The sequence below is a fragment of the Artibeus jamaicensis genome, unplaced genomic scaffold (assembly GCF_021234435.1).
Source record: "Artibeus jamaicensis isolate MK-2021 breed Jamaican fruit bat unplaced genomic scaffold, CSHL_Jam_final contig_1803, whole genome shotgun sequence".
NCBI classification, from domain to species: domain Eukaryota; kingdom Metazoa; phylum Chordata; class Mammalia; order Chiroptera; family Phyllostomidae; genus Artibeus; species Artibeus jamaicensis.
The window spans coordinates 3,860,199-3,887,011 of NW_026521356.1; the positions used below are offsets into that span (position 1 = coordinate 3,860,199).

At 45.7% G+C, this 26,813-nt stretch overlaps 1 protein-coding gene, 1 long non-coding RNA gene and 1 other non-coding gene across 4 annotated transcripts in view; 2 read left to right on the forward strand and 1 right to left on the reverse strand.

The window, feature by feature from the left end:
• Nucleotides 1–1,088, reverse strand: part of ZFAND3 (zinc finger AN1-type containing 3) — a 348,618-nt gene extending 347,530 nt beyond the window's left edge. For both annotated transcript variants that reach the window (XM_037146207.2, XM_037146206.2), the window contains exon 1: nt 732–1,088. In XM_037146207.2, coding sequence (XP_037002102.1) covers nt 732–802 — 71 coding nt within the window. In that variant the 5' untranslated portion in view covers nt 803–1,088. The remainder of the gene's footprint in view (nt 1–731) is intronic.
• Nucleotides 1,068–20,420, forward strand: LOC128628289 (uncharacterized). The gene is made up of 3 exons (XR_008392624.1): nt 1,068–1,441; nt 7,992–8,105; nt 19,127–20,420. It is a non-coding gene; the product is annotated as an uncharacterized LOC128628289 (long non-coding RNA).
• LOC119050088 (U4 spliceosomal RNA) lies at nt 9,162–9,302 on the forward strand. Its single transcript, XR_005082672.2, has one exon. It is a non-coding gene; the product is annotated as a U4 spliceosomal RNA (small nuclear RNA).
• Nucleotides 20,421–26,813: the final 6,393 nt, after the last annotated feature.

Sequence of the window (26,813 nt, forward strand, 5' to 3'; positions counted from 1 at the left end):
GTCATTAAAAAAATGTAGAGAGAAGGGAATTTGAGCCAATTAAGCAAATTGGCTCTCACATTCCCAAGCCAGGCTGACTTGAGGTTTTTCTTGACAAGGAAATTTTACAGATCTTCTAAAACGTGTTTCAAATAAAAGTGAGACCTCAACAGACCTATAACTTTACCTCAGCCTGGATTCTGTTCTCGATTTTTAAAAATGGGTGACGTGCGAACAGTTTGCTAAAAGCAAATGGGGCACTGGGATATAATTTAGGAAGTGATGATGCAAGTCTCTGGGGGAGAGGGAGGGGCGGAGGTGAAAAAGTCAGAGGAAATACCCTCCTGGTGCCTGGGCACCGACTCAAACCAAGAAGGGGAAGAGGGAGATGAAGGGCTGGCCTCCACATGCCAAAGAAAGAGGGAACCCCAGTTCAACTGGAGGTGCCAACACCGCCCTTCATCCTTCCCCGCTGCTCAGGCCCCCTCACCCGGGCCCCGGGCAGCCCCGGTTAGCCCAAGCCTCGAGCAGGCGGGTCCCAGAGGGTGGCAATGCACCCCGGGCAGCGCCTTCTCTGACCATTCCAAGTCCCCACCCGGCACCCCTCCCCAGGACTCGGCCCTTGCCTCCTCCACGTAGGCCCGGCTTGGGCCCAGCCCTCAGGGTTCGGGCCTCCCCGGGCCCGGAGGCCTGCCTAGGAAACATCTGCGCCCGCGCCCCCGGCCCCAACCCCCACCCGGTCGGGCACTTACCCCCAGAAGCCGCACGGACAGCGAGGCGGCAGACTCGGCGCTTTGCTGCGCTCGCTCCCGGCGTCTCCCATGGTGCTCGGCGGCAGAGGCGGCGAAGCTCGGCGGCGGCAGCGGTGGCGGCGGCTGGGCTTGGGCCCCGCTCGAAGGAGGCGGAGGCGGCAGCGGCGGCGACCGTGGGGGGCTCGGGGCGGGGGGGAAGGGGAGGGAGCGGGCGCGCGGGCGGGCGCAGTCCGGGGCTCCTAGCCGGGATTCCAGGCCGGTCAGCTGGAGGCGGGTCACACCACTAGGCCAGCGGAGACGGGGGGCCGAGAGAGGCTCGGAAAGAAGGAGGGGAGCTGAGGAGGAGGGGCGTGCGGCTGAACCTAGGACCAAGGGGCGGAGAGGGAGGGGAGAGGGAAGACCGGGTACCCTCGGCAGCTTCCACCGCCGCTCCCAGCCAGAGCGATGTCCCGTGCGGCGGTGCTGGGAAGGACCTGAGCCCCCCGCCGGCTCTGGCGTAGCAGCGGCCACAGTGAAGCTACAGGCCCCGCTCGCTCTCCCTCCCCCGGAGGCTGCGCTGACCGGACAATGGCCGCTCCGCCCCCACCCCTGCTCACGCACCCCTCCCAAGGAGCCACAATGGTCTCGCCCAGGGGAGCCGCAGCCAAAGCCTAGCAGCTGATCAGCTGGGATCCGGGCGTGCCACTTTGTTCAACGCTTCAAGAGGAAGAGTATGTATCTGTGAGCATACCAAGAGCAGCAGGCTGTCACTGACGACGGGCCTCTGAGGGTTTCGTATTCTTGGGACATCTGAGGCAAACTTACTCCTCCACCACACATTTGAAGCGGGGGAGCCTGTTTGAGTACTTTGGGGTGCCGAGCGCCCCCGTCCCCCACAAGCGTGAATGGTATACCCCAAGTGGGAGGGAGAAGAGCAGATTAGTCGTTTGGGGTAAGTTGGCTGGTCCCAGAGCGGCAGTAGAGTGTTGCGCATGCGCTCGGAGACCCCGAAAGGGGGTACGGGGAAGGCTGTAAGGTGCGCTTCCAAACCCGGAAGTGTTCCTCGATCATTCGGAGACTACTGGGGTTTCATCTGCTGGTTAGACCTCCCAACCGGCTGCTCTTGCTCCTAGGTGATACCGGGCAGTATTTCTCAACAAACTGCCAATTCCCTGGAAATCTTTCTTTCTTCCCAGTACCTCCCGCACCCGACCCACTCTTCCAGTTCCACCCGAAGAGCTGGTCTCCTCTTGGCAGTAATGGGCTTAAGGGAAATGGTCCGCCCCAACAGTGTGTGTGTGTGTGGGGGGGGGGGGGGGGGTGAGAGAGTGGTGTCCAAGCCAGATTCTTTGCCCATCCTCCCTTCTCAGTACCCGGCCCCCTAAAGCCTCAAGAGACATAAGTCCACTCCCTATGCCTAGGCTAGGAGAACCTCTCTTCCTCCTAGAGTGGACGTGTTTGGATTTTGAAGGGAAGCTAAAACCGAATCAGTGATGGAAATTTATGAGTGACCAAAGATGTTTGAGCCAGTAGAAAAATTAGCCCTTTAGTTTTCAGTGTCCTGGGTTCTGAACTCATCCTGAGCTCTAGTCAAATGTACCCAGAAGGCTATTGTTGGTGACTAATTTCATCAGGGAGGAAACTTCCTCCAGACCTGAAGAGTTGACCCACAGCTTGAGGCCCTTATGGGTGAATTTCTAAGGATGTAATACTTCCAGGAAAGAATGCTTCCTGGCGCTTAGAAGTAGCTGCTGTGTATCCCAGACCCGGTGGAGACACCAGATTAATTTTAATAACGATATTTCATTTCTGTATATACCGTTGTGTTTGTGCATGCTCTGTGGACTTCTTACGTTGATGTCGCTTCCTTTAGCCTCTAAAGAGCAAGGATTACATTTAGCTTGGCCTCTTCCTAAAGGTAATATTGATGATGAAGACAATGATTGCAGAATCATTGCCATTTCAATAAGTATTTCCGAAATCCATTGGAATCAAACCATACAGCACATCTAGCTCTCATTGCCCTTAAATCTTCAATTGAATTGACATAACATTGCCACATTTGTGGAAGACCTACAGCCTATGAGTTTAACAAACAGATTAAGTAGACGATTGCATGTTGATTTTCTTTTCCAAATGAGAAAGGAAAGCCTAAAACCAAAAGGAAATTTTAATATAAAATGTGATTGTCATCTTAAAAGCTGCTTGTCTGTCTGTTGGTTTGCAATCGATTCAACAAGCATTTGTGGAGCATCCTGTATTTCCTAAAGCCTTGTCTCTCCTATTCTCCTCTGCCCAACTGCCCTTCCTCTCATTTGCCCAGCACACTCCTACGTTAAGCACACGTTACTTCTTCAGTGTTTTCCATTCTCTGACAGGACAGAATTGGTCCCTCCATCTGTCCACATAATCTCCATTGTAGGATGAGGAAATTTATGTTTATCTCTTCTCACAAAACCTAGCTCCAAAAGAATTGGCTCATAGAAGGACTTCCGCCAAGATGGAGGCATAGGTGGAGACGCTGTGCTTCCTCACACAACCAAGTTTAAAGACAACTAAATAATAGCAACAGAAAACACAGCCAGAACGCAGAAAATTGAACTTTTCGGAAGTCTGATAACAACAAATTCTTCAGCCTGACCGGTAAGAGGGGCGAAACCAGCAGCTGGCAGAGTGGGGTGGCACAGGGAAACTCGGTCAGACGGATCCAGGCGTGTGGAATCCAGGCGCAGGGTTGGACCTGGTGGGCAACTCCGCAAGCAATCACGAGGAAACAGCAAGGGAGCAGGGCTGCAGGTTGACTGTGGTCACGCATTCCTGCGCCCATAGACAAGCGAGGGAGTGGGCAATTGGACAAGAGCCAGCAGCTCCAGCGGCAAGGGGCGGTGGAGGACTCCGCCATTTCCCCGCTCTAATCCTGCCTCCACATACAGCATCATAATCCAGTGACCCAAGTGGCCCTGCCCCAGTGAACAACCTAAGGCTCTGCTCTTCACCCAGCTGCGTGAAACAGCAGAGGGGACCGCCATTTCCCCGCTCTGACCCCACCTCCACATACAGCATCACAACCCAGCGACCTGGGAGTCCAAGGCTCCACTCTTCATACTTAAGGGGCGCAAACAGACCAAAAATGGCTCAAGAAGATCTCAAAACCCCAGAGCCTATAAATCTAAGCGATAAAGAAATAGCAAAACTCTCAGATGCACAGTTTAAAACACTGGTGATCAGGATCCTCACAAAACTGGTTGATTATAGCCACAAATTAGACAAACATATGAAGGCAAAACTAATTGAAATGAATGGAATTGCACAGGAAACCAATAGCGATGAAAAGGAAACTGGGACTCAAATCAAGGGAGTGGACCAGAAGAAAGCAAATAATGGCCAAACAGAAAAGAGTGAAGAAGCAAGAATTCAAAAAAATGAAGAGAGTCTTAGGAACCTCCAGGACATCTTTAAACATTCCAACATCTGAATTATAGGGGTACCAGAAGGGGGAAAGGCACAGCCACCAGTGGAAAACTTATTTGAACAAATCATATAGGAGAACTTCCCCAATCTGGCAAAGGAAATAGACTTCCAGGAAATCCAGGAAGCTCAGAGGGTCCCAAAGAAGTTGGAACCAAGAAGGAACACACCAAGGCACATCATAATTACATTAGCCAAGATTAAAATGAAGGAGAGAATCCTAGAAGCAGCAAGAGCTAAGGGGACAGTCACCTACAAAGGACTTCCCATCAGACTGTCAGCTAATTTCTCAAAAGAGACCTTACAGGCAAGAAGGGGCTGGAAAGAGGTATTCCAAGTCATGAAATCCAAAGACCTACAACCAAGATTGCTCTATCCAGCAAAACTTTCATTTAGAATGGAAGGACAGATAAAGTGCTTCTCAGGTAAGATCAAGTTCAAGGAGTTCATCATCACCAAGCCCTTATTATATGAAATGTTAAAGGGACTTACCTAAGAAAAAGAAGTTAAAAAAACACGAACAGTGAAAGGACAACAAACTCACAGTTATGAACAACCACACCTAAAACGAAAGCAAACTAAAAGGACAGCTAGATCAGGAGTGGAAACATAGAAATGAAGATCTCAAGGAGGGTTAGCAACAGGGGAGTGGGAGGAGGAGAAGGGGGGGAGAAGGTACAGAAAATAAGTAGCATAGACAGTAGATAGAAAATAGATGGGGGGGCAAGCATAGTATGGGAAATATAGAATCTAAAGAACTTGAGACACATGGTCATAAACTAAAGGGGGGTAATGGTGGGGATGGGGGAGTAGGGTAGAGGGGAATGAAGGGGGGGAATAGAACAACTGTAACAGCATAATCAATAAAAAATAAATTTAAAAAAAAAAAGAATTGGCTCATAGAAATAGCTGCAATGTACCCCCAACCCAGTGGGGATACAAGAGGCTCAGAGCGTATTACCTAGATTAATTTTATTACCAAATGCTATAATTTTATTTCTATGTATCATTCTGTTTGTTTATTCTCTGTGGACTTGTGGGAGTCCCCAAAACTCTATCAGATTGAAGCAAACTCAAGCTATGCTTGCTGAGCAGCAGAGCGAATCTGAGAAAAGCTACTTTTAGGCAAGGCTCTTTTCTCTGCAAGTAACAGAAACCCACTGAAACTTCTTTGTGCAAAAAAAATATATATATTGATGGAAATAATATTATAGAACCCAGAGGTGTAGAGAGCAACAAGATCTCATGAAGTACTACAACAAGGATCTAAAATAACAGGAAACCAAGTAGCTATTCTCATTATCTTTCTCTGTGGTCAGATATTCTAACACCTCTACTCACTCTACAGAGCTGCTTCTTGCTTTCTGCAGACTTGTTTTCCCTGCTTCTCTGGGAGCATTGTAGAACATGACTGTCCAAGCATACCTAGCCTCACTTCAAGACCCAACAGAGATTAATTCATATCTATGAATTAATTGGTCTAGTTTATGTCAGATTGTCTGTTCTAGGTATAGTTGCCTTTAGCCTGTGGAGCAGAATGTTGCAAGGCTCTTTGTTTTGTAATGTACATATAACTGCCAGAGACCCATCTTGTAGCCTACAGTTCTCAAAGAAGGTCAGTTGTGTTCTTGGCAAAGATTCTAAAAAGTGTCTTACCACCAAAAAAAAAAATTGCAGTCTGAAATTCAAAGCAAAAGAACAATGGATACAGTCGAGAATTCTCCAACAAACTAAGTCCTACTTAAACTATTTCCAGCCTAAATTTAAATGATGCCCTGTCAAAGAAGTCTTAACTGACTGCCCCCCAGCCACAATTAAATTTATGTTTCCCCATGTTTATCTTCTGTGACACCCTTTTCCTTTGTAACATCTTTCCCAGGTTATAATTAAGTATTTGTGTATCTCCTCTCCAAAGATCATGCCTGGTTTTTTAAATGATTTTATGTATTTATTTTTAGAGAGAGAAGGGAGGGAGAAGGAGAGCTCAAGAAACATTGATGTGAGAGAGAAACATCAATCAGGTCAAGCCCGCCACCCAGGCATGTGCCCTGACAGGGAATCAAACCAGTGACACTTTGTTTGGAAGGATGATGCCCAACCAACTGAGCCACACAAGTCAGGGCACGATCATATTTGGGTTTTTTTCCGCTGCTATGTATACAATGCCCAGGGCATATTTGCTAAGACATTCAATAAACTCGTTGAATGAATAAAAAGACACAATAATTTGTTAATTAAGGGTTTATGTTATTGGTAAGGCTATTGGTAGTTAAGATTTGGGGAAAGACAAAAGTTATATATATATATGGATTTTCAACTGCATGGGGGCAACTAGGTGCCCCTAACCTCTCTCTTATTCAAGGGTCAACTTTATAACTATATGTATTGTCATGGAAAGATCTCTAAGGTACATAGTTAAGCAGGGAATGAAAGATATAGAAGTATACATGTTGTGCAACACCACTAATTATTTTGAAAAGCCATACAGAACAAACTGGCTTTGAAGCATGTGTATAATATGTGCAAACTCATAACAAAAGTCTGGAGAAAAACCCACTAAACTGAAGAATTAGAAAGGGTGGGAGTAGGATGGTGAATGACTTCTGCTTTTATACTATTGGTGCTAGATAGGTGTGTTTGTTTTTTAACAACAAGAATGTATGTGAGCATTATTTGGGACATTTTAAATGCAATCAAGCATTTGAAAGGCCTTTTGTGGTGCCTGGCACACAGTGGGTGCTCAGGTAACACTGGTTTACTGCCCCTTTAAAAGCGATGTCAGTAAAGCTAGTCTAACCCTCCCTGATGTCTAGCCCTTTGGTGTGTCAGGATCTCGGCAAGGAGGTATGGCTGATTGATTTCTCCCTCCTCCCTCTCACATTGGCATCCTAATCAGACTGTCTGGAGGAAATGTCTCCATCACCACCCACTTCTCTAGAAGACTGAAACTCACTGTGAGCTTTTTTTTTTTTTACCACAACGTAGTTGTGTGCGATGAGACCCAGTGATCATCTGCTTCCTCTTAACGATGTTCATAGCTGGCTACTCTCCACTCTTAGTTCCCAAGGTTTCTATATGAAGAGCCTTTGAACCAATTCCTATAACATGCCCATTTATTTGGCTGAAAGCTCAGAGAGGCCATAAATTGTTAAGGCATCATCAAATTGGGGGACCAAAGTATGGGGTAATTGGCTGAAGTGCTTTTGTCATAATTGTCTTGACTACTTTCTAGTATGGATTGCATTCCAGATAAACCTGTGCTGTGACTCTTAGAGGTAGTTTGCAATCACCAATGGTCCAAAAGGAGCCATGTACATGCTCAGTGGGGTCTAGTAAAAGAAAATATTAATGCTTCAGCAGCCAGAGCCCTTGAAGTAGCAACTGAGGTTGTATGGGAAAAAGCCAGGTGTGACTCAAGGACCGGGGTTCACAAGGATTGCTTTCTTGGTAATACTGAGTCCCAAGACTTTAACCATGGAAGATATAACCAAAAAAAAGAGGGCTCATAGAGCTCATAGAGAACTGAGAGCAGACGGTCCTCCAACTCTGATTCTAGCTCTTACCCCACAACTCTCTTTAAGTCCCAGTTCACACCCTTTCGTCATTATAGTTTGTTCTAAAGTACTTTTATCCCCAACATCTAATCCAGCCTCTGGCCTCTGTATTAATCCTAATCCTAGTGTTATCTGTAAAATTTAATCCTAGATTTCAAACTTAAATCCTAACCCTAATTCTATGAGCCCCTTGACTTGCCATTGAGCTGCTTTCCCACCTATTCTTTCTTGTGTCCCTTGACCCTAATCCCACTTTTAGGAGCAGAGAACTCTATATTACCTTGGTCCCCTGTGGAGAATGGATGCCGGTTTCAATAATCCTTTTAAGAAAAGAAGAAAGAAATAAAGAAAGCCTTGAGCTGCCAGGAAAAAAGTAAGTGAGGCATTTCTCACCTGGGCAGGACACAGAGACCCTGTCTAGTGACACCTTGCCCTGTTGCCTAATTCACAAGCTGCTCAGCCTCTGAATGTCCAGAAAAGATGTGCTCCAAGTCACCTGTGTAGATTCAAGAATGTGTGGTTCAGTTTGCCAAGAACAGAAAACCTTAGACCCTTCTGCAAAATGACCAGGTTAGATTAGGTAAATGGCTTTCAAACCATGTTCTCAGAGCAAGAATTCTGGTTTCCACTTGTTCTCCTCCCTCACTTGGACTTGGTTTTTCAAAGAAAAAAAAAAATAATTTTCTTTAAATCTTTGAACTATACTCTCTCTAACATTCCTTCTGGCCCTTAAGTTGATTTTTTTTTAGCCACTTTTGGTCAGTCCATTTGGCATGGATAAACTCTCAGAGCCAACAGAAAAGAAGAGCAACCAAGCATACCCTCTCCAGACCTTCTCAGGAAACTAAAAATAAATAAATGAGGAGTGCAATGGGGAGGAGAGCAGAGGAGAGGAGAAAGTACTGCCATTCCACATCCCATGGCCTCATGTTCTTGAAGCAATTGCTGATTTCCCTGCTGCTCACACCCATCTTAGTGTGAAATTTGATTTTACTGACTTTTAAATTTCTTCTCAAGAATGGAAATATTGTTTTTCTCAAAAATACTTGACCTTTGTGGGGAAAAAATTCAAGTAATGAGAAAACAAAAGTCCTCTCAAATACCATCCCCCTGAAATACCCTTTGTTAACACTTTGGTATATAGCCCTTCAGGCTTTTCAGTTACATATGGTTAGATAAAACAGGGTGACTCAACACATAGCATTTTCTATTTTTAACTTAGAAATAAGTAATGGACATCTTCCATATCTATGCATACAGCTTTGAAGTATTGTCTTGTAGCTAAATGTATTAGTAAGAGTTCTCCATAGATAGGTAGATAAATAGATAAAAATATTATATATATAAAGTATATATAACTATACATATAAGATTTATTTATATTTACCATATATATATGAGAGATTTATTATAAGTAGTGACTTATGCAAGTTTTGCACAGGGGCAGTATCGTAGCCAATGAGGCTTGTCCAAGGCACGATCATTGCTAATTGAAAACTTTTCCCAATACCCTGCCGTGACGACTTAAAATATAGTCAGCCCTGGCAATTTTTGACCGTCTCTACAGAGACTGTTAAAAAAATTTTTTTAAAGAAAGGAATTGACTTATGCAATTATGGAGGCTGAGGGCTCCTGAGATCTGCAGTCCAAAGACCTGAGAACCAGGAGAGCCAATGGTAGAAAGTTCCAGTCTGACAAAGGAGAGACTGATGTCACAGCTGGAAAACCATCAGGCAGAAAGCACATTCTCTCTTGCTCAACCTTTTGACCTACTACTGATGCCTTTAACAGGCCCGCCCATATGGGGAAGGGCAATCTATTTTACTCAGTTTATTGATTCAAATGTTAATCTTATCTAGAAGCACTGGCACAGACATACCCAGAATGTTTAACCCAACATCTGGGCACTCCATGGGCCAATCAAGTTGACATGTAAAATTAACCATCACACTGAAATCGTGGGCTACAAAGTCAAACTGCCTGAGTTTGAATCTGGATTCTTCCACCTACTAGGTCTGAGACTTTAAGGAAGTCATTGAACCTCTCTGTACCTTGGTTTCCTCGTTTGATGCAGGAGACATTTGTAATAGGCTATGCTTTTCTTTCAATCCTCACCCAAGGGTATGTTTTTATTGATTTTAGAGAGAGAGGAAGGGAGAGGGAGAGAGAGACATTGATGTGAGAGAGAAATATCAGTCAGTTGCCTCCCATATGTCCCTTGACTGGGGATCGAACCCACAACTTAAGTACATGCCATGACCAGGAATCAAACCCACAACCTTTTGACATACAAGACAATGCTCCGGCCAATTGAGCCACTTGGCCATGGTGGGAGCTATGCTTTTCTATTGCCCAGTTTCTCCCTGGTGGGCCCACTTCTCCTGCTCCCAGGCCTTCTCAGAGATGCATTCACTAACTAGGTTTAGTCGGGGAGCCCTAGTCTCTGGCTCCAGGAGTCCATCTGATTCAGGGAGAGCCAAGGACTTTCCCTGGATGACTTGCTAGCTTTGCTTCCAGAGATCAAGTGTCCTTAGGCCCATGTAAGCTTGGACCTGTGGAGGGATCCTCCATGTGGAGCCAGGGTGCCTGGCAATGAAGCCAACAAAGAGGAAAAAAGATGGAGAGAAAGAAAAACTAAATCATTCAGACATTGTCTGAGTCCTTGAGTCCAACTAAATCTGCAGCCAGAACTACTTTCTGGACTTTTCAGTTACATGGACCAATGTTTTTTTTTTCTAAGCTAATATGAGTTAGGTTTCAGTATGTTTCAATGAGAAAAGTTCTGACTATGAATTATAGTATCTATCTATGTCATAGGTTTATTGTGAAGATTAAATTATATGATCCATGAGGAAGCTTTAACATAGTATGCAGCATATAGTAGACACTCCGTAAACATTCACTATTATTATTTTTTCTTTTTAATGGCTGCTGACCACTCTACTGTATGAGTGAACCATTTAATGAATTTCTTCTTGATTCATTTATCTTATTATTCATTCATTTAGTCTCTCAACAGACACCGTTAGGCATTAAGAACACAGTGGTGAATGAGGCAATAAAGTTCACTACCCTAGTGCTGTTTATCCTGTTAGTGGTAGAGGGAGACAATTTTAAAGTATTTAAAAATGTCTTAAAGGACAGTGAGGCCCAGCTTGCTACTTTTATAAAAAAAAATTTACAATGAATCTTTGTCCATTTTTCCTCTTAAGGTCTTGAACAAATTGTTAGAAACAATGGCAATACCACTTCACATTTGTTATATATGGCCAGACTTCCATTCAGAAAAGTTATACCAATTTACACTCCCTCCAAGTCATTGAGAAGGAAGATTTCCCCACAGCTCCGTAGCACTGGTATATCATTATTCGTTGCCAGTGTAAAAGGTAAAAAATAGCACCTAATGAATGTGTTCTTTAATTATATTTTACTGATTGTGCTATCACAGTTGTCCTGATTTTCCCCGTGTCACTTCTCTACTCAGTACCCCCCACTCCCTCAGGCAGTCCCCAATCCATTGTTCATGTCCATGGGTCATACATATTAGTTCTTTGGCTACTCCTTTTCCTATACTGTACTTTACACCCCATTGCTATTCTGTAACTACCTACTTGTACTACTTAATCCCCTCACCTCTTCACCAATTTCCACACACACCCAACAAAATGCTCTCCATATCCATGATTCTGTCTCTGTTTTTCTTGTTTGCTTAGTTTGTTTTTTAGATTCAGTTGTTGATAGATAAGTATTTACTGCCATTTTATTGTTCATAGTTTTGATCTTTTTCTTTTCTTAAGTCCCTTTAACATTTCCTATAATAATTGCTGATAATGAACTCCTTTAGTTTTTTCTTGTCTGGGAAACTATTGATGTGCCCTACAATTCTAAGTGATAGCTTTGCTGTGCAGAGCAATCTTGGCTGTAGGTCCCTGCTTTCATGACTTTGAATATTTCTTGCCAATCCCTTCTATCCTTCAAAATTTCTTTTGAGAAATCAGCTGTTGGTCTCATGGGTACTTCCCTGTCGGTAACTAACTTCTTTTCTCTTGCTGCTTTTAAGGATCTCTCTTTATCTTTAACCCTTGGCCTTTAATTATGATGTGTCTCAGAGTAGGGCTCTTTGCATCCACCTTGTTTGGGACTCTCTGTGCTTCCTGGATTTGCATGTCTATTTCCTTCACCAAATTAGGGAAGTTTTCCTTCATTATTTTTTCAAATTGATTTCATTTCTTGCTCTTTCTCTTCTCCTTCTGGTACCTCTATGATGTCAATGTTGGACCTCTTGAAATAATCTCAGAGGCTGCTTACACTATCCTCAGTTTTTTAGATTCTTTTTTTTTTCTTGTTCTCATTGGTTGTTTTTTGCTTCCTTATATTCCAAATCATTGATCTGATTCTCAGCTTCATCCACTCTATTGTTGTTTTCCTATAAATGGTTCTTTATTTCAATTAGCATAGCCTTCATTTCTGACTGGATCTTTTTTATGCTGTCAAGGTTCTCTCTAAATTCCTTGAACATACTTACAGTGTTTTGAACTATGCATCTGATAGATTGCTTATCTCCTTTTCGTTTACCTCTTTTTCTGGAGTTTTGATCTGTTCTTTTATTTGGGCCATTTTTTTTTTTGTCTTTTCATTTTGGCAGCCTCTCTGTGATTGTTCCCATGTATTAGGTAGAGCTGCTGTTTCTCCCCGATTTGGCAGTGTGGCCTAATGTAGTAGGTATCCTATAGGGTCCAGTGGCACAACCTCCCCTATCACCCAAGCTGGGTATTCAAGGTGCACCATTCATGTGGGCTAAGTACATTCTTCTTTTGTAGCTGAGCCTTGATTGCTCTCGGCAGATCAATGGGAGAGATTTACCCAGGCCAATCAGCTGCAAGGACTGGTAGTGATCACTGACCACCAACCTCTGCCCTCTGAGGAGGATCAGCTGTGCAGGGGCAGGGTGGTGGTGCTCTGATGTGATCTGTAGTTGCCCACTGGGTGCACAAACTCTGGGGTTTCCCAGGTGGTACAAGGCAAGGACAGCCCCCACCTGCATTTTCCCTATGGCCACCCTACCTGATCTGTAAAGCAATCTGAGGTGGCTGCTACTTGTGCTGGCCTTGGGGACTCCCAGGTGAAGTGAAGCTGTGAATCTAGGCTGGCAGCTGCTAGTGCTGGGCCTGGGGCTACTTAGCAAGAGGTATGGAGACTGAGGGCTCACCGAGGCCAGCTCTAGTTTGTTTGAGGGGATTTAGGAAGTTGTGAATCATGAGCCAAGACCAGCCATTCATATGGAAAAACAGCTTGGATGGCATAGAGTCTTAGGGGATCTCCAGGGTGGAGCAAACAGTCTTAGCCAGGTTGATGGAGTCTCACATACAGCACCAGCATTCCAGCTCTGTGGCTTTGTGCAGGGAAGGTTCAGAAAAGGGACAATGGCCTCTGCTTGCCTTGATACCAGGCACTTCAGTTTCTCCCTGTATACCCCTGGTGACTTTCAAGCTGCTACCCCAGTGCTGGAGCTCAGAGGGAGTAAGTCTGAGTAGGTGAGTCCATGTGTACATTCTTTAAGAGGAATGGCTTGGGATTCCAGAAGTTTCTTTCACTGACTCAAGCCCTGCTTGCTTTGGCAGCCAGAAGTTGTGGGGAAGTTGAAGCCAGAAGTTGCAGCCAGAAGTTGAAGTTATCTTCTTGGCACTGGAACCCTAGGCTTCGGGGTCTGGTGTGGTGCTGGAACTCCTCACTCCTGAGTATCCCTCACGAATTTTTATCCACCACATGTGGGTGTGAGACCAGCTCATTCCATGTCTGCTCTCCTCCTACTAGTCTAAGTGGATGTGGTTTCTGTAATTCTGTAGTTGTCAGACTTCCATTTAACTAGATTTTTGACAGTTCTGAGTGATGGTTGTTCTGTATTTTAGTTGTAATTTTGATGTGGTTGTGGGAGGAGGTGAACCATGTCTGCCTATGCTGCCATCTTGACCAGAAGTCAGGCACCTAATGGATGTTTTCATTTGCATTGCTTTGGTTATTAATGAGGTCTCACAAAATTTAGACTTATTTGAGTTTATTTTTGTGTGGATTTTGGATTTGGATTATTTTACATGTGCATTATCTCTTTGCAGTACCTGTTTATGTCATTTGTCCATTTTTCACAAAGGTTTCTTTATCTTATGTAGTTTACTATATAGGATGGGGCAAAGGTAGGTGTATACTTGTGAGTATGTGAAATAGTTCTTTCTTGTATTATTACTTATTAATTGTATTTTTCAATGCTAACCCATTTACTTATTTTTATTTTATTAATTTTATTACATTTATTAGGGTGTCATTGGTTAATAAAATTATATGGGTTTCATAAATATTATAATATTTTCTGTATGAACAACTTTAAACCTATTTTTCCCCTACTCTGTATTTGTGTTGATATTAAGAATATCAGCCTTCTGTCACATGTACTGCAAATTCTCTGTCATTTGTCTTTTAATTGTATCTATACTTTTAGTTTTCAAGAGTCTAAAATGCAGGAGAACTATGTGAATTAACTTTGGCTAATGTTAGAATTGTCCACATGGGCACTTTTTTCTTAAGACTTCTAGTTACTGCAGAAAGAGAGAGAGAGGGAGGGAGGGAGGGAGGAAGGAAGGGAAGGAGGGAGGGAGGGAGGGAGGGAGGGAGGGAGGGAGGGAGGGAGGGAGGCAAGGGATCTGAGAATTAAAGGGGAAAAGATAGGAAATTGCAGGAGATGGGGAATAAGCGCTGAGAGGAAGCCCATCCCCTCTGCCTGCCCAACATCACCTTATGTTGGGCAGGCTCAGTTCTGAAGCAAGTGGCCAAGGCCTCCAGGGTCAGCTCAGCCCCTAGGACTCCTGCCAGCCCCAGGACCCTGAGGTGGATCATCCAAACTTAGGTCTCAGGCTTCCTGTTTTCCTGTCTAGAGGTGTGGCCTAATAGCTCTGTCAGCCCCCAGGGACTGGCTTGAAGTTTCCCATCAAGCCCCTTGCTCAGGATGGCAGACATAATATCTAGGAGTGAATGACACCAATACAGCAGGGCTGGGCTCCAAGAACTGACCTAATGGGAAGAACCAAGCGTGCTTGAGGAAGAAGTAGTTAGGAAACAAGGGTTCAATTGAAATTAGGGAAGGATTCAGAGGTGGAGGGATTAGGCTGGGTCAGGAGTAGGTATTTAGAACACCAAGCAGAATCACTAGCTCAGGAAAATGTTTATGAATGGAGAAGAGGCTTAGAGATGTCCATGATAGGGTCAAAAGGCTAAGGCTAGCATCTTACTTTGGATTTCTCCTTCCCAAAAGCTGACTCTGAAATAAGAACCGGGAGGTGCAGAGAACACTTCTAGAAATAGCAAGGTGGCCTATAAAGGGTGTATCATCCAGCCAGTTATCTCTGGGAGTGACTAGAGCCCGTGACTAGTCCTGTGAGGACTGTGCAAATCACACCTTGAAGTTTTCTCATCTGAGGCGGGACATGGACTGAGTATTTGTGCACCCACTTTTGTTCATAGTTAACAGCTGCTTGCAACACTTCAACCTGCCTTTTGCTGGCAGAACACCCTTCCATGGTTTTAGAGAAAGCCCTCAGGCAAAGAGATGCAGAGACAGGCCAGCGAGAGTTAGTAGGGGCTCTCGGAAGTGGTAAGGCCAAAGGGATCCGGATGGAGCACCTACATGTCTGGCACAGCTGGGGACAGTGTGTATGTCTGTGCATGTCTCTGTGTGTGTAATTAGGTAGTGTGATATTTGATAAAAATTATTCAGGGGTTTCTGCCTAAAGCTATGAGTAATCAAGTAAGGTTACTTGCCCTCTGGTTAAAAGTTAGAGAGCAGAGTTAAGGTTACAATAGGATCCGAAAATTAGGGTTCCGTTAAGAGCACTCAGAGAGGCTTATCCATCCTGCTTGAAGTTCTGCAGCTGGGGCAGGATTGCAGCCTGGTCTGTGTTACTCTAAAGCCTGTTAGGAGGACAGAGTGCAGGATGGCCTAGTGAAGGGAGGGAGGGAGCCACAGAATCCTTGCTGCCCGGGGTTTCCCTGGCAGCCAGGGAGCGGGGCTAGGAGGATGCTGTGCAGCTGCCATCTGTTCTCTTGGCTCCATTACCTGGCAGCTGCCGCCCATGCCTGCCCTCTGCTCTGGAGGAGGACACATTCCCCCACAGCCCAGCGGGCAGGACGGGGATCCATGCCCTCACCAGGGCTGCACTGCATGATGAATTCAGTGATTATGACTTTCTGATGTGGGGGTGCTACTCAGTTATGAAGCACAGCCAACCCATCTGCCGTATCTTTCTTGAAAGAGCTGCTGGGAGGAAAACTCTGCATACTGCTCATGCTGGCAGGAATGTGTGCATGGACACACAGGTACAAGTGTGTACATAGGTGTGAAATTGTGTGTATTTGTGTTTTTGCACACAGTATGGATGTAAACATTGGGAGCTCAAAACCATTGTGGTTCTATTTCCTCCACAGAGATTATTTAGCAAATTAGTCATTAATAAATAATAATGCTACCATTTTCTGAGCACCTTCCAGATGCCAGTAACTATAATAGGTGCTTAACACACGTCAGTTGTAGTAAAATAAACCTTATAGCTACTACACAAGAGAAATTTTACCTTCCTCATTCTGCAGATGAGGAAACCAAAGACTTAATTGGCCCAAGGACTTAATTTTTAAGTGGTAGAGCCAGGATTTGAGATTATGTCTCCAATTCCGTAGTGTGTGACATTTAATTTCCACCTCCTCCCAAATCTTCTCAGGATGAGAGTAACAAACAAACTACTGCCACACAGGATAATGTGACCCATTCACATAAAAGCAGTGTTGAACAAAAGAAGTCAGGCACAAAATGCCAACCGCATTATTTCATTTACATAATGTTTAAAAACAGACATAACTAATCTATGCAGTTGAGAGTTAGGAGAATGGTTACCCTTGCACGGGGCAGGGGATTACTGGAAGGGGCCGCTGAAGGGACTTCTAGGGGGCCTAGTCATGTGTAATATTTTACCTCTTGATCTGGGTGCTATTTACATGTATGTATTCAGTTCATGCAAAGTCATTAACTGTATGAATGATTTGTGCACTTTTCTATATAAATATTTCACCTCAAAGAAAAAGTTCAAAGTTTAATAAAAGTCTTGGCAGGGGCTGTGAGTGATTCAGAGGAAGGAAGAACCACAAAGTTTACCCTTGTGGGAAAGGGAGGGGTGCTCCTGTTCTAATCCACAGCCTCAGGAAGCTCCCAGGCTGTGGAGGGGCTGAGGGTGCGGGGTGGGGGTGATGAAGCGTGGCAAGGAGGGTGCTGAGGTTAGTGGACTCCAAGCTGCATGCTCCAGTCCAGCTAGCGAGGAGTAAGAAGGGCCTAAGGAGTTAAAGATGGTTCAAAGTCAATAGACCAGTACCCAAGAGAGGCTTTCAAAGGTAGCCAGTGTATAGTGGCCAAGGGAGAAGACTGTGGCCTTTGAAGCCCAACATACCTGGCTTGACCTCCTGGCTCTCTCCTCTACTGGCTATGGGACCTAGAGAGAGTTATTTATCCTCTCAGAGTCTTGGCTACTTCTCCTGTACAATGGGTCACCAAAGACTGCTATGAGGATGAAATGACATGATAAAGTAAAAACACTTGGCACAGAGTGTGGTACATGGTTGGCATTCAGCGAAAGTATGTCTGGAAGGTAGAAGATGCCTCCTACTCATTCTGGGTAGCTGTGGCCGGAGCAGAGGGATTTATTATCCCTGAGGTAGTGCCTGACTGTGGCGGCCAGGGAGGGGTAATGGTGGTGGAGGCAGGGAGATGGACTGATGCTCCTGCCATGAAAGTCCCACCGGGAGAGATTCAAGAAAAGAGTCTCGGGAAGGGGATCCAGGCATGCAGCAGCAGGGAGAGGTTTCCAGGTTGGCAGCCCAGCCAGAGAGGAACTTTTGGGAAGGATAGCCTGATTTGATGGAGGCTTATGAAGCTGTGTGTCATGGAGTGGGAGTTCTTCCCATGGGAAAGCATCTGGAGTCTACCTCTCAAACTTGTGCCACAAAATAGAGACCGATAGAATCTGTTCTAAAAACTGGTAAAAGGTCCGAGTCCATGCGGACTGATTGAGCATCAGCTCTTCAAAAACACAGCTGACAGGTGAGAAACTTAATGAAGAACTTTCTGACTCACCTCCTAACTCAAATGGCAACTTCCCCAAGAGGCTTTATTCCTCAAGTTCCACTTGGAATTTTGCACTTTTTCTTGCTCCTATAACCTCCTGTATACACTGCATGGCTTATGGGACATTCCGCTTAGAGAAGGGAAAGAGGGTATATATCAGTTATTTTTCTGCTAATGACACCGTAGCAGTTTATGTCAGTTTCATTTAACTTGTGCAGCCCATGAAAACTTGTGCTTCAAAAGGTAGCATCAAAATATGAAAAACAAGCCACAGACTGGGGGGAAATATTTGCAAATCATATATTTGATAAAGGCCTGGCATCCAAAATACATAAAGAATTCTCAAAACACAATAATAAAAAGATAAACTATCTAATCTAAAAGTGAACAAAAGATTTGAATAAACATTTCACCAAAGAAGATAATGAATAGCTAGTCAGCACATGAAAGTATGTTCAACAGCATTAGTCATCACGGAACTGAAAATAAAAACCACAATGAGACACAATTTCACATCCACTAGAATGACTATAAGCGAAAAGTCAGACAATAATAAGTTCTGGCAAGGATGTGGAAAAACTGGAACTCTCACCTATTGCTGGTTGGAATGTAAAATGGTGCAGTCACATTTGAAGACCATTTGTCAGGTTTTTAATAGGTTAAACAACCCAGCAATTCTGCTCCTAGGTGTCTACCTGCTGAGAAAAATTAAAATATATGTCTTTACAAAGACTTGTACACAAATGTTCATAGCAGCATTATTCATAATAGTCACAAAGTGAAACAACCCAAATGATCATTAACCCATACCTTGGAATATAATTCATCAATCAAAGGAGAGAAAGAAGCACTGTACACGCTACAGCATGAATAAATCTCAAGAACATGCTCGGTGAAAGGTGCAAACTTCCACTTAGTGTATGACTGTGTGAATATAAAATGACAGGAAAAGGTAAACCCACAGAGGCAGAAAGAAGGTCTGCAGTTGCCAGGGGCTGGGTGGGAAGGGCGGCAAGTAGGCACAGGGGTCCCTCGGAGTGAAGCCCAGGCACACTTCGGTGTTATCTTCCTGAACTTTTTAAATAAATACATACAAAAAGTAAAACCAATAACAACACCTTTCACCACCCAGATCAAGACAGACATCTGAACCCCCCCTCACCTCTGTTCTAGAGCAGTGCTCATACTGCCCCAGAGCAGGCACTCAGCGGTTCTTACCCACCTTTTTCTACTCCCAGGTGGTTCTTGAAATTCACCCTCAGCTCTTTGGCCATGGTCTTCTTACTGCAACAGTCTACCCCACACTGGACACCACCCTTCTTTCTTCACCCCCTGAAAGTGCCACTGACACACCATGACCATGTGGATTTTTACTGAAGACTTGGAGTCACCTGGGAACAATTACCACATGGGGCAGAAAGCAGCCTGAAGCTCCTCCTCCAGTGTCACGGGCCCCAGAACCAAACTGGCCATCCAGTCACTGGGTGGGCTCCCCCTAGCTCCCTTCTCTATCCTGTGATTGCCCTCCTCCTGTCCCCGGTAAAGAACATCAACTCCAAATCTACCTGGGAAAGGAAAGAACACACTTGTGTGGAGTGGCCTGGGTGTAAGGAGCGCCTGTGATGAACTCCAGAGTACAGGCCCTGTGAAACAAGAGCGGCCACACTCAGCTCCAACCGGACATCCCTCAGGCAGGGGGAGGGGGTGTCTTTAATAAAAGTGGCCTGCATTCAGCTAGTTTCCTAAATGGGCTCCGCACCCTTCTGCCCTTTCCCCCTTTCAAGGCTTCTAACTCCCCTTAGTTGTTATGCACAGTAATTTAGTTCCCCTTAGCCTAGGACTCCCCAGCCAAGCTGGGCCCATAACACCTACTCTTTCCCACCAAAACCACCTATCAACACTCATCAAGGCATTTTCCTAAATGAAAGAACCACCTCTTCAGGAGGTAGAAGAGACTGCATCAGCTTTTTAATAACTAGCTCTTTCATTTTTTCTAATTTAGTCTCATTTTAAAGATGAAGACACTTTGACCCAGAGAGGTGAAATAATTTGTCCCGATCACCACACTCTTAATTAGTGAGACTGGAAGTTGAGTCCTGTCTCCAAAGTCCATGAAGGTGGCTTGTTGGTCTCTCTACCCCAAGAACTTAGCAAGATGCCAGAGCTCAATTAATGCACTTGTATTTGAGTCTAAATAAAGGGTGGATGGGGGGGGGGGGGAACCTCCCAGGCCTGCTAGGAAAACCAGAGAGGAGAAGGGACAAACTGGGGAAGGAGCTGGTGAAGGGCAGTGAAGTGAAAGGGCCTGGGCCCTGCCCTCAGGCTCTTGGGAGTGGGCTGTCCCCTGGCTGGTCCCTCTGCCTCCTGCCCAGCCTTCCAGGGAGACTGTGTGCTCTGGGCAGAAGCCGCTGCCACCGTTCATCAAAGCCAGGCAGCCTGAGGAAGCTCAGGGCCTATCCTGTAGGACACTTTCAATCAACTTCAGTTCAATTTGTTCCCTCTAAATGACTCTGAAATGTAAATAAAATTAAATTAATGCTGCTGTATTTGTCTCTGTTAAGGCTCTAATGGGTGGTAGTAATGCTACTGCGAGATCAGCAGCGGGGAGACAGGCAATAGCAGGGTGGCCAGCTTTGTGCCCCCTCCCACACACCGCCCCACCCTTCCTGCTCTGGAAGGACAGGCTGCACTGTCCAGATTCAACCATTAGGGAGGTGGGGGAGTTCATGTCACTTCCATGCTTCCTTCTTCTGCCTCAGACCGATCCAATCTGGGCCGCCTAATTGCTCTCCGCCAGCGGTGTCCAACCCTCGGCCCACAGGCCGCATGCAGCTCAGGATGGCTGTGAATGTGGCCCAACACAAAATCATAAATTTACTTAGAACATTCATTAGGAGATTTTTTTGTGATCACATGTTGCAGTGTATTGAATGTGTGGCCCAAGACAACTCTTCTTCCAGTGTGGCCCAGAGATGCCAAAAGGTTGGACACCCCTGCTTCACAAATGCCCCCAATTCTCACTGTTTCTCATCACACTCTCAAAGTTTCGGAGTTCTAGACATGGCAGAATGGCTTTCTCTTTGCCCACCAAGCCAAGAGTTACAAATAGCTCTTTCATCGGGACTTTATTTCTGTGTCCTCTCACCCCTCCAAGGAAGGGGCTCCATTGCCCCATATCAAGCTTCCTCAACCTCCACACTATGGACATTCTGGGCTGGATGACTCCTTGTCATGGAGGACTGTCCTGTACATTGTAGAATGTTTAACAGCATTCCTACTGTTTACCCACCAGGCACCAATAGAATCCACTCTCCCAGCTGTGACAACCAAAAATGTCTCCAGACATTGCAAATGCCTCAGAGTGGAAGGTGGGGGTCAAAATCATGTCTAGTTGGGACACTTTGCCCTAGAGGAGGGGATGAGGCAACTCAAGAAAGGAGAAAGCATGAGGGAGGAGTGGACTACCAACTCCTACAATGTACATGTCTTTTCACTCTCCGCCACTCTCATCTATCCTGCCTCCCCACATAGTTTCTTAAAACACATAGCATTGTACTAACATAGGTAATCCATGACCATCCCACCTTTGGACTAAACTCCAGACACCCCTCCCCCATGGAAGCCTCACTCTGCTCTCTCCCACTCCCGTCCCCTAGGTTCCACAGCCCCGCCTGGAGGACTACCCACCAAGAAACCAAAAAAAGGTTTTCCCTTAGGATTTCTTCATTGGTAGAGATACCCCAAGTAAAGGAGATCTCAATAGGTTAGGATTTTCCAAGGAAGAGGAAGAGATCCTCTTGCTAAGAGGAGATCACTAAAAGAAGGACATTCCAAAGAGAAGGTGATTTCCCAATAGAAGCAGGCCCTCAACTCTCTTTACAGACCGGGCTATTAGAATTCCTCAGTGTCTTCCTAGCACTCAGCTGCCAGAGCCCACAGGCCAAGCAAGTTGGGCGCAGGCACAAAGCCCTCCAGGAGTGCTGCACTTGTGCCAGCGTCAGTAGGAAGCTGGGAAGGGAGAGGGGCATTAGCGTCCAGGGTTCAGATAGCAGAGTCAATAGCAATGAATTTGCCACAGGAAAGCGGGGACAGGGTCGAGTCCCCACCTCACTGTGCCCTTCCACCTCTCACCTCAGCCATCTCAATTTACAGCCTGAAACTGTGGGAAAACAATCCAGGAATTTAGCTCTATTTATAAATCTCTGAAAGCTTTCATGTGGTCCCAAAGAAGGCCTCGCCAGAGCATTCCAGCCTACACAGAGGAAATCAAAGAAAATGAATTGTAATCACAGCACAAAGCCTGAGCCCGGAAGTACAAGAGCCGGGGAGGTTCCCTGCCTCCTACTGGACTCATTAGCACAAAAAGAATGGAAATCCCACCTTCCCTCCTTAGAGTTCATCATAATCTGTCTTGTGTGTGTGTGTTTGCTGTATTTACATTTCTACCTTCTGCCAAAGTCTGTTCCTGGAAGAATTTCTGATATCTGAAAGCCAGTAAAAGCTGTAGTCCAAAAGTACATTCATAATCTGGAGAATGTCCATCTGCAAGCTTCTTGTTCGTAGGATGTTTATTTGACCCACAGCTGCTGAGCTCACTAAATTATCAAAATGTGCTGCTCTGGACCCAAATGCACTTGTGCTAAGGCTTTGGGCTAATTTTTATTTTTCTGCTAATTCTGCTGCACTAAGAGACCCTAATGCAGATGATAAAAGATCCACTGACGAGGCAGAAAGGTGAGCATGTCACACATCTTTTCATCGGTCTCTCAGCATGGCAGGGACTTCCAAGCTCATCTGCACCCCTTCCAGGTGTACAAGGAGCTGCCTTGATCACAGCGCGCTGGCAGAGGCAGTGTGCCACCCTCCTGAACACAGCCACTCCACAGTGCAGAGGGAAGGACTGGAGTTGCCCTCACTCTGGCTCGTTGGCTTTCAGGAACCTATGGAACCCGTTTGGTATCAGACTCCAGGCTCTCTGAGCCTCTGCCTGCCTGCTCCCTCCTGCTGCAGCTGTCGCCAGGCTGTCCCTGCCCCCAGCTCTGGAGGGAGCCTCATCCTTAGGGGCCAGGGGCCGGGCCTGGTGTACAAAGGGAACTTCATCGGCCCTCGGTCCTTCTGTCACGTTCTGAGAGGCAGCCAGAAATAGAGCTGGACTGCAAGGAATCCAGATCCTTTTACAGATCCTTCCTGGAGAGCTGAGGTTAAATCCTTGCCTCTTTCCCTCCAAAGCCCATTTGGGACAACCAGGATTACGAGGGACTTTCTCTGCCCACCGAAGCACTGCCCTCACACCCTGCCTCCCTGACCCCTGGTTCCCGTCTCCCCCGGCCCCCTCTCCAGCAGCCTCCTCCAGGATGAGGCATTACTGGCACTTTGAGATTGGAGTGGGCAGTGCGTGTGCGTATATATGTACTAGATACACGAGTGGAATGAGGCGAAGATAGAAAGATGAGAGGAACAGGAGGCAGAATGAGAGGCCCAGGTACCAAAGCTGAGGAAGAAAGAAAGAGGTGGGTTGGGAGGGGAGGAAAATCAAAATGGGGCTCTAACAAAACCCCAAGTTGATCCAGAGGAGCCAGAGGAGTTAAGTTTATTATTAAGCTCCTGTGCCTCAGTTTTCTCATCCATAGAAAGGGCAATGATAGTAGCTACCTCACAGTGTTACTGCAAAGATCAAATGAGTTAATGTACGTATAGTGCCAAGAACAGTGCCTGAATATAAATATTAGCTGTTATCACCATCATCATCGTCAGTATTGTTATTGTCACCACCATCTCTAGCTCCCAGTCCTGGGGCCCAGGGAGCGTGGGGAGAAAGACAAGCCTCTTTCAGCTCCTCTGCCCCATCCTTCTAACTGCCCCTCCTTCTTCCCACCCACATCCTCTGCCAGCAGCGGAGGAGCTCAGCACCGCTCTCTATCTCTGGGGACACATTTCTTTCTTCTTTCCTGTACTTCCTCACTCAGTGGACGAGTAGTTCTATTTATTTGAACTGTGTGACTAAAAAATATATACATTGGCTGTATGAGGTAGGAGATAAAGCTGAACAGATGGTTTAGATTCAGTGCTAGAGGACTTTGAATGCTAGGCGAGAGTTTGGTCTTTGTTCTGAAAAACAGGAAGCCCTAAATGATGTTAGAGAAAGAACATGGTGTGGTCCAGGCTAAGCATCCATAGGATTAGTTTTCATGGACTATTAAGTACGGAGTAGTATTTGAAGCTTTTCTCAGTCACATACATGTTTGTAAAAGTGAGTTTCAAATAATTCCGTGGGAGCAGGTCTGATAGCAGAGGAGAAAGGAATGAAAATTTGGGACAATTCAACCTGGGAACAGTTGGCCTGGATGTGAGGACTGATATAGGCCCCAAGAAGCCGGGGCCAGGCATCTTATCCTGGGCACTTTTCTGCAATTGAGCCTTGGCTGGGAGCCCAATAGAGCCTGGTTCACACACGAGTCCTGCCGTGTGTGCATGTGCATGTGAGCGGGAGCCAAGGCTCAAACACGCATTTTGGAAGGCACAGCAGAATTTCCTTAGTGTTGCAGGGGTGAGGAGGTGGAGCACTGTGGCTCCACAAGCATAATCTGACACCATACTGCCTGGCTTCGAACCCTGGCTTCCAAGTGTGCAACCTTGACTGAAGGAGGAAAGCACTCTGCCTCAGTGTCCTCATCTGGGAAGAAGGTGTGATGAGAGCACCTGCCTCGTGGGGCTGTTCTGAAGAATAAATGAGCTAATACACTTAAAATGCTTATAATGGCACCAAGCAACAGAATCAGTCCCTAGTCTGGCATGGTTCCTATTACCATCATTGTTCTGTTTATTATTGGTATTATAATATCATTATATTATAATACTATATTATTATACTATAATTATAATACTAATTATTTTATGATTATACTACTAATAATACATATTATTCGTATTATACTATTGTTATGAGTTGGAAGACTCTGAATTGAGAATGAGGACATCTTGATCTCATCTTGGTCTCTAAGATTTCTCCTTGTCCCCCACCCTCCCATGGAGCTGTCCCTTCCTCCTTTCTTTCACAGGGATGGCCTCGCTATGGCCCTGTTCACTGGTCCCTGGGATGGGATCAGGGATGGTACCTGCCCTGAGCTACAACAAGGGGAGGCTCTGCCTAGGCACTGGAAATTGGGAGAGAGAAAGAGGGCTCTAGGGAGCCTGAGTCAGACCCAACTTGAGGGTGGTACCAAAACCTAAGCTCAGGTGAGGCGGAGACCAGCTGTGATGATACCTATGGATTCCTTTGCCTTCATAATAATATGTTTCCCCTTTCTTTCTTAAATTAGTTTCTTTTCTTGTAACCAGAGTACTAAAAGGCAGCCTTTTACATGTTTATAATCTTACTCCCTGTGTGTGTATGTGTTTATATGTGTGCATGTATGTTTCTATACATATTCCCACTCTAAAAGACACATACATGTACATGCACATTTCCCACTTCAGTCACCTGTCGCTGCTCAGGGCCAGGCAGGTATTCTGGACCCTGTGGCCAAAAGATAGACAGTTCACAGCAGGCAAGGCCTTTATCTCTTGCAGCTGCCTCCTCCCACTGGGGCTCTGGTCCTAATGGCTTCCTGGAGTTCCATATATATGGCTCAGGCAGCCACACCTTCCTGCCTTTGCACGTCTGGTATCCTCCACCAGGATGCTTTCCCTTTGGGCTTACTCCTCTTCCAGTTTTTAGGTTTAGCTCCAGCATGGCCTTCAGAAAAGTTTCCCTGGTCCAATCCCTCTGCCCAATCTGGACAGGCACTCCTCCCTCTGTGGCTTTTCCACCAGATGAGCACTGGCCATACTGAGTCAGTTTCCCCACCTGACTCCCCAGGTACCAAGAGTCCCTTAAGGGTAGTGACTGTACCTTCTATTTCTGAATCACTAGTGCCCAGACCAGCACTGGACGCAGCGGGGACACTCAGTGCTATACTGAATGAGCACAGACATTGGGGAGGGAGGATAGACAGGTGTTTGTTACTGTTTATTGTGTACGCTGGGCCCTTTTTGTATGTTATACCTCAGAGCAGTCTTCAAGGTAGACATTAGTATCTCCATTTTACAGATCAGGAAACTGATGCTTAGAGGATGTATTGTCAGGGATCAGCTCTGTTGTAAATAATACAGACCCCTAGAAAGAAGATTATTTCTTGCTCATGTGATGGTCCAAAATGGTGGCTAGAGCTCCAGCCATCACATTTTTGTTCCAGGTAGAAGATGGATGAAGAAAAAATGAATAAGAAGGGGAAGGGTGCTTGACTTTTAAGGAAGGTTCTCCAACGCTGCCACATGACATTTTGGCTTACATCCCATTGGCCAGAACTTAGCCACATGGTCACCTAGGTATAAGGGAGGATGGACAATGTCTTCTGAGCTCAAATTTGGAGATTCTATTGCTGCGGAAGAAGAGAGACAACACTAGCAGTCTTTGAAACAGAAAGATTAAGTAATCTACCCAACGCCACACAGTGGAGTCGCCAGAGCTGAAACCCCAGCCTGTCTCTGTGAACCCCCAGAGCCAATGTTCCTTTTGGTGGATCACTCTGCTTCCCTCAACCAGGAGGCTGGGGCAAGGTGATTACAAAATTTTAAAGAAGGAGTAGAGCATTTTAGGGGTTGGAGGCAATGAGAATTCTGAGGTCAAGATAAACACAAATTTATTGTCATGGACAGCCTCCACAGGAGGGGCTGGCAGACCCCAGTGACATTCCTTGCTGGAGCATGCTCTCAGAGGAGGAGTTTGGAACACGATTCCCAAAAGGACTGGGGTTACTTCCTAGTGATAGCTTCTCAGGGCAGAGTCTCCCAGCCCAAACCAGACGGGCCCCCGGGAAGGATATGGGAGAGGCAAGATTTCCTCATGACCATCTGCAGCAGCACTCCAGGGTGGCCTGGTGCTGG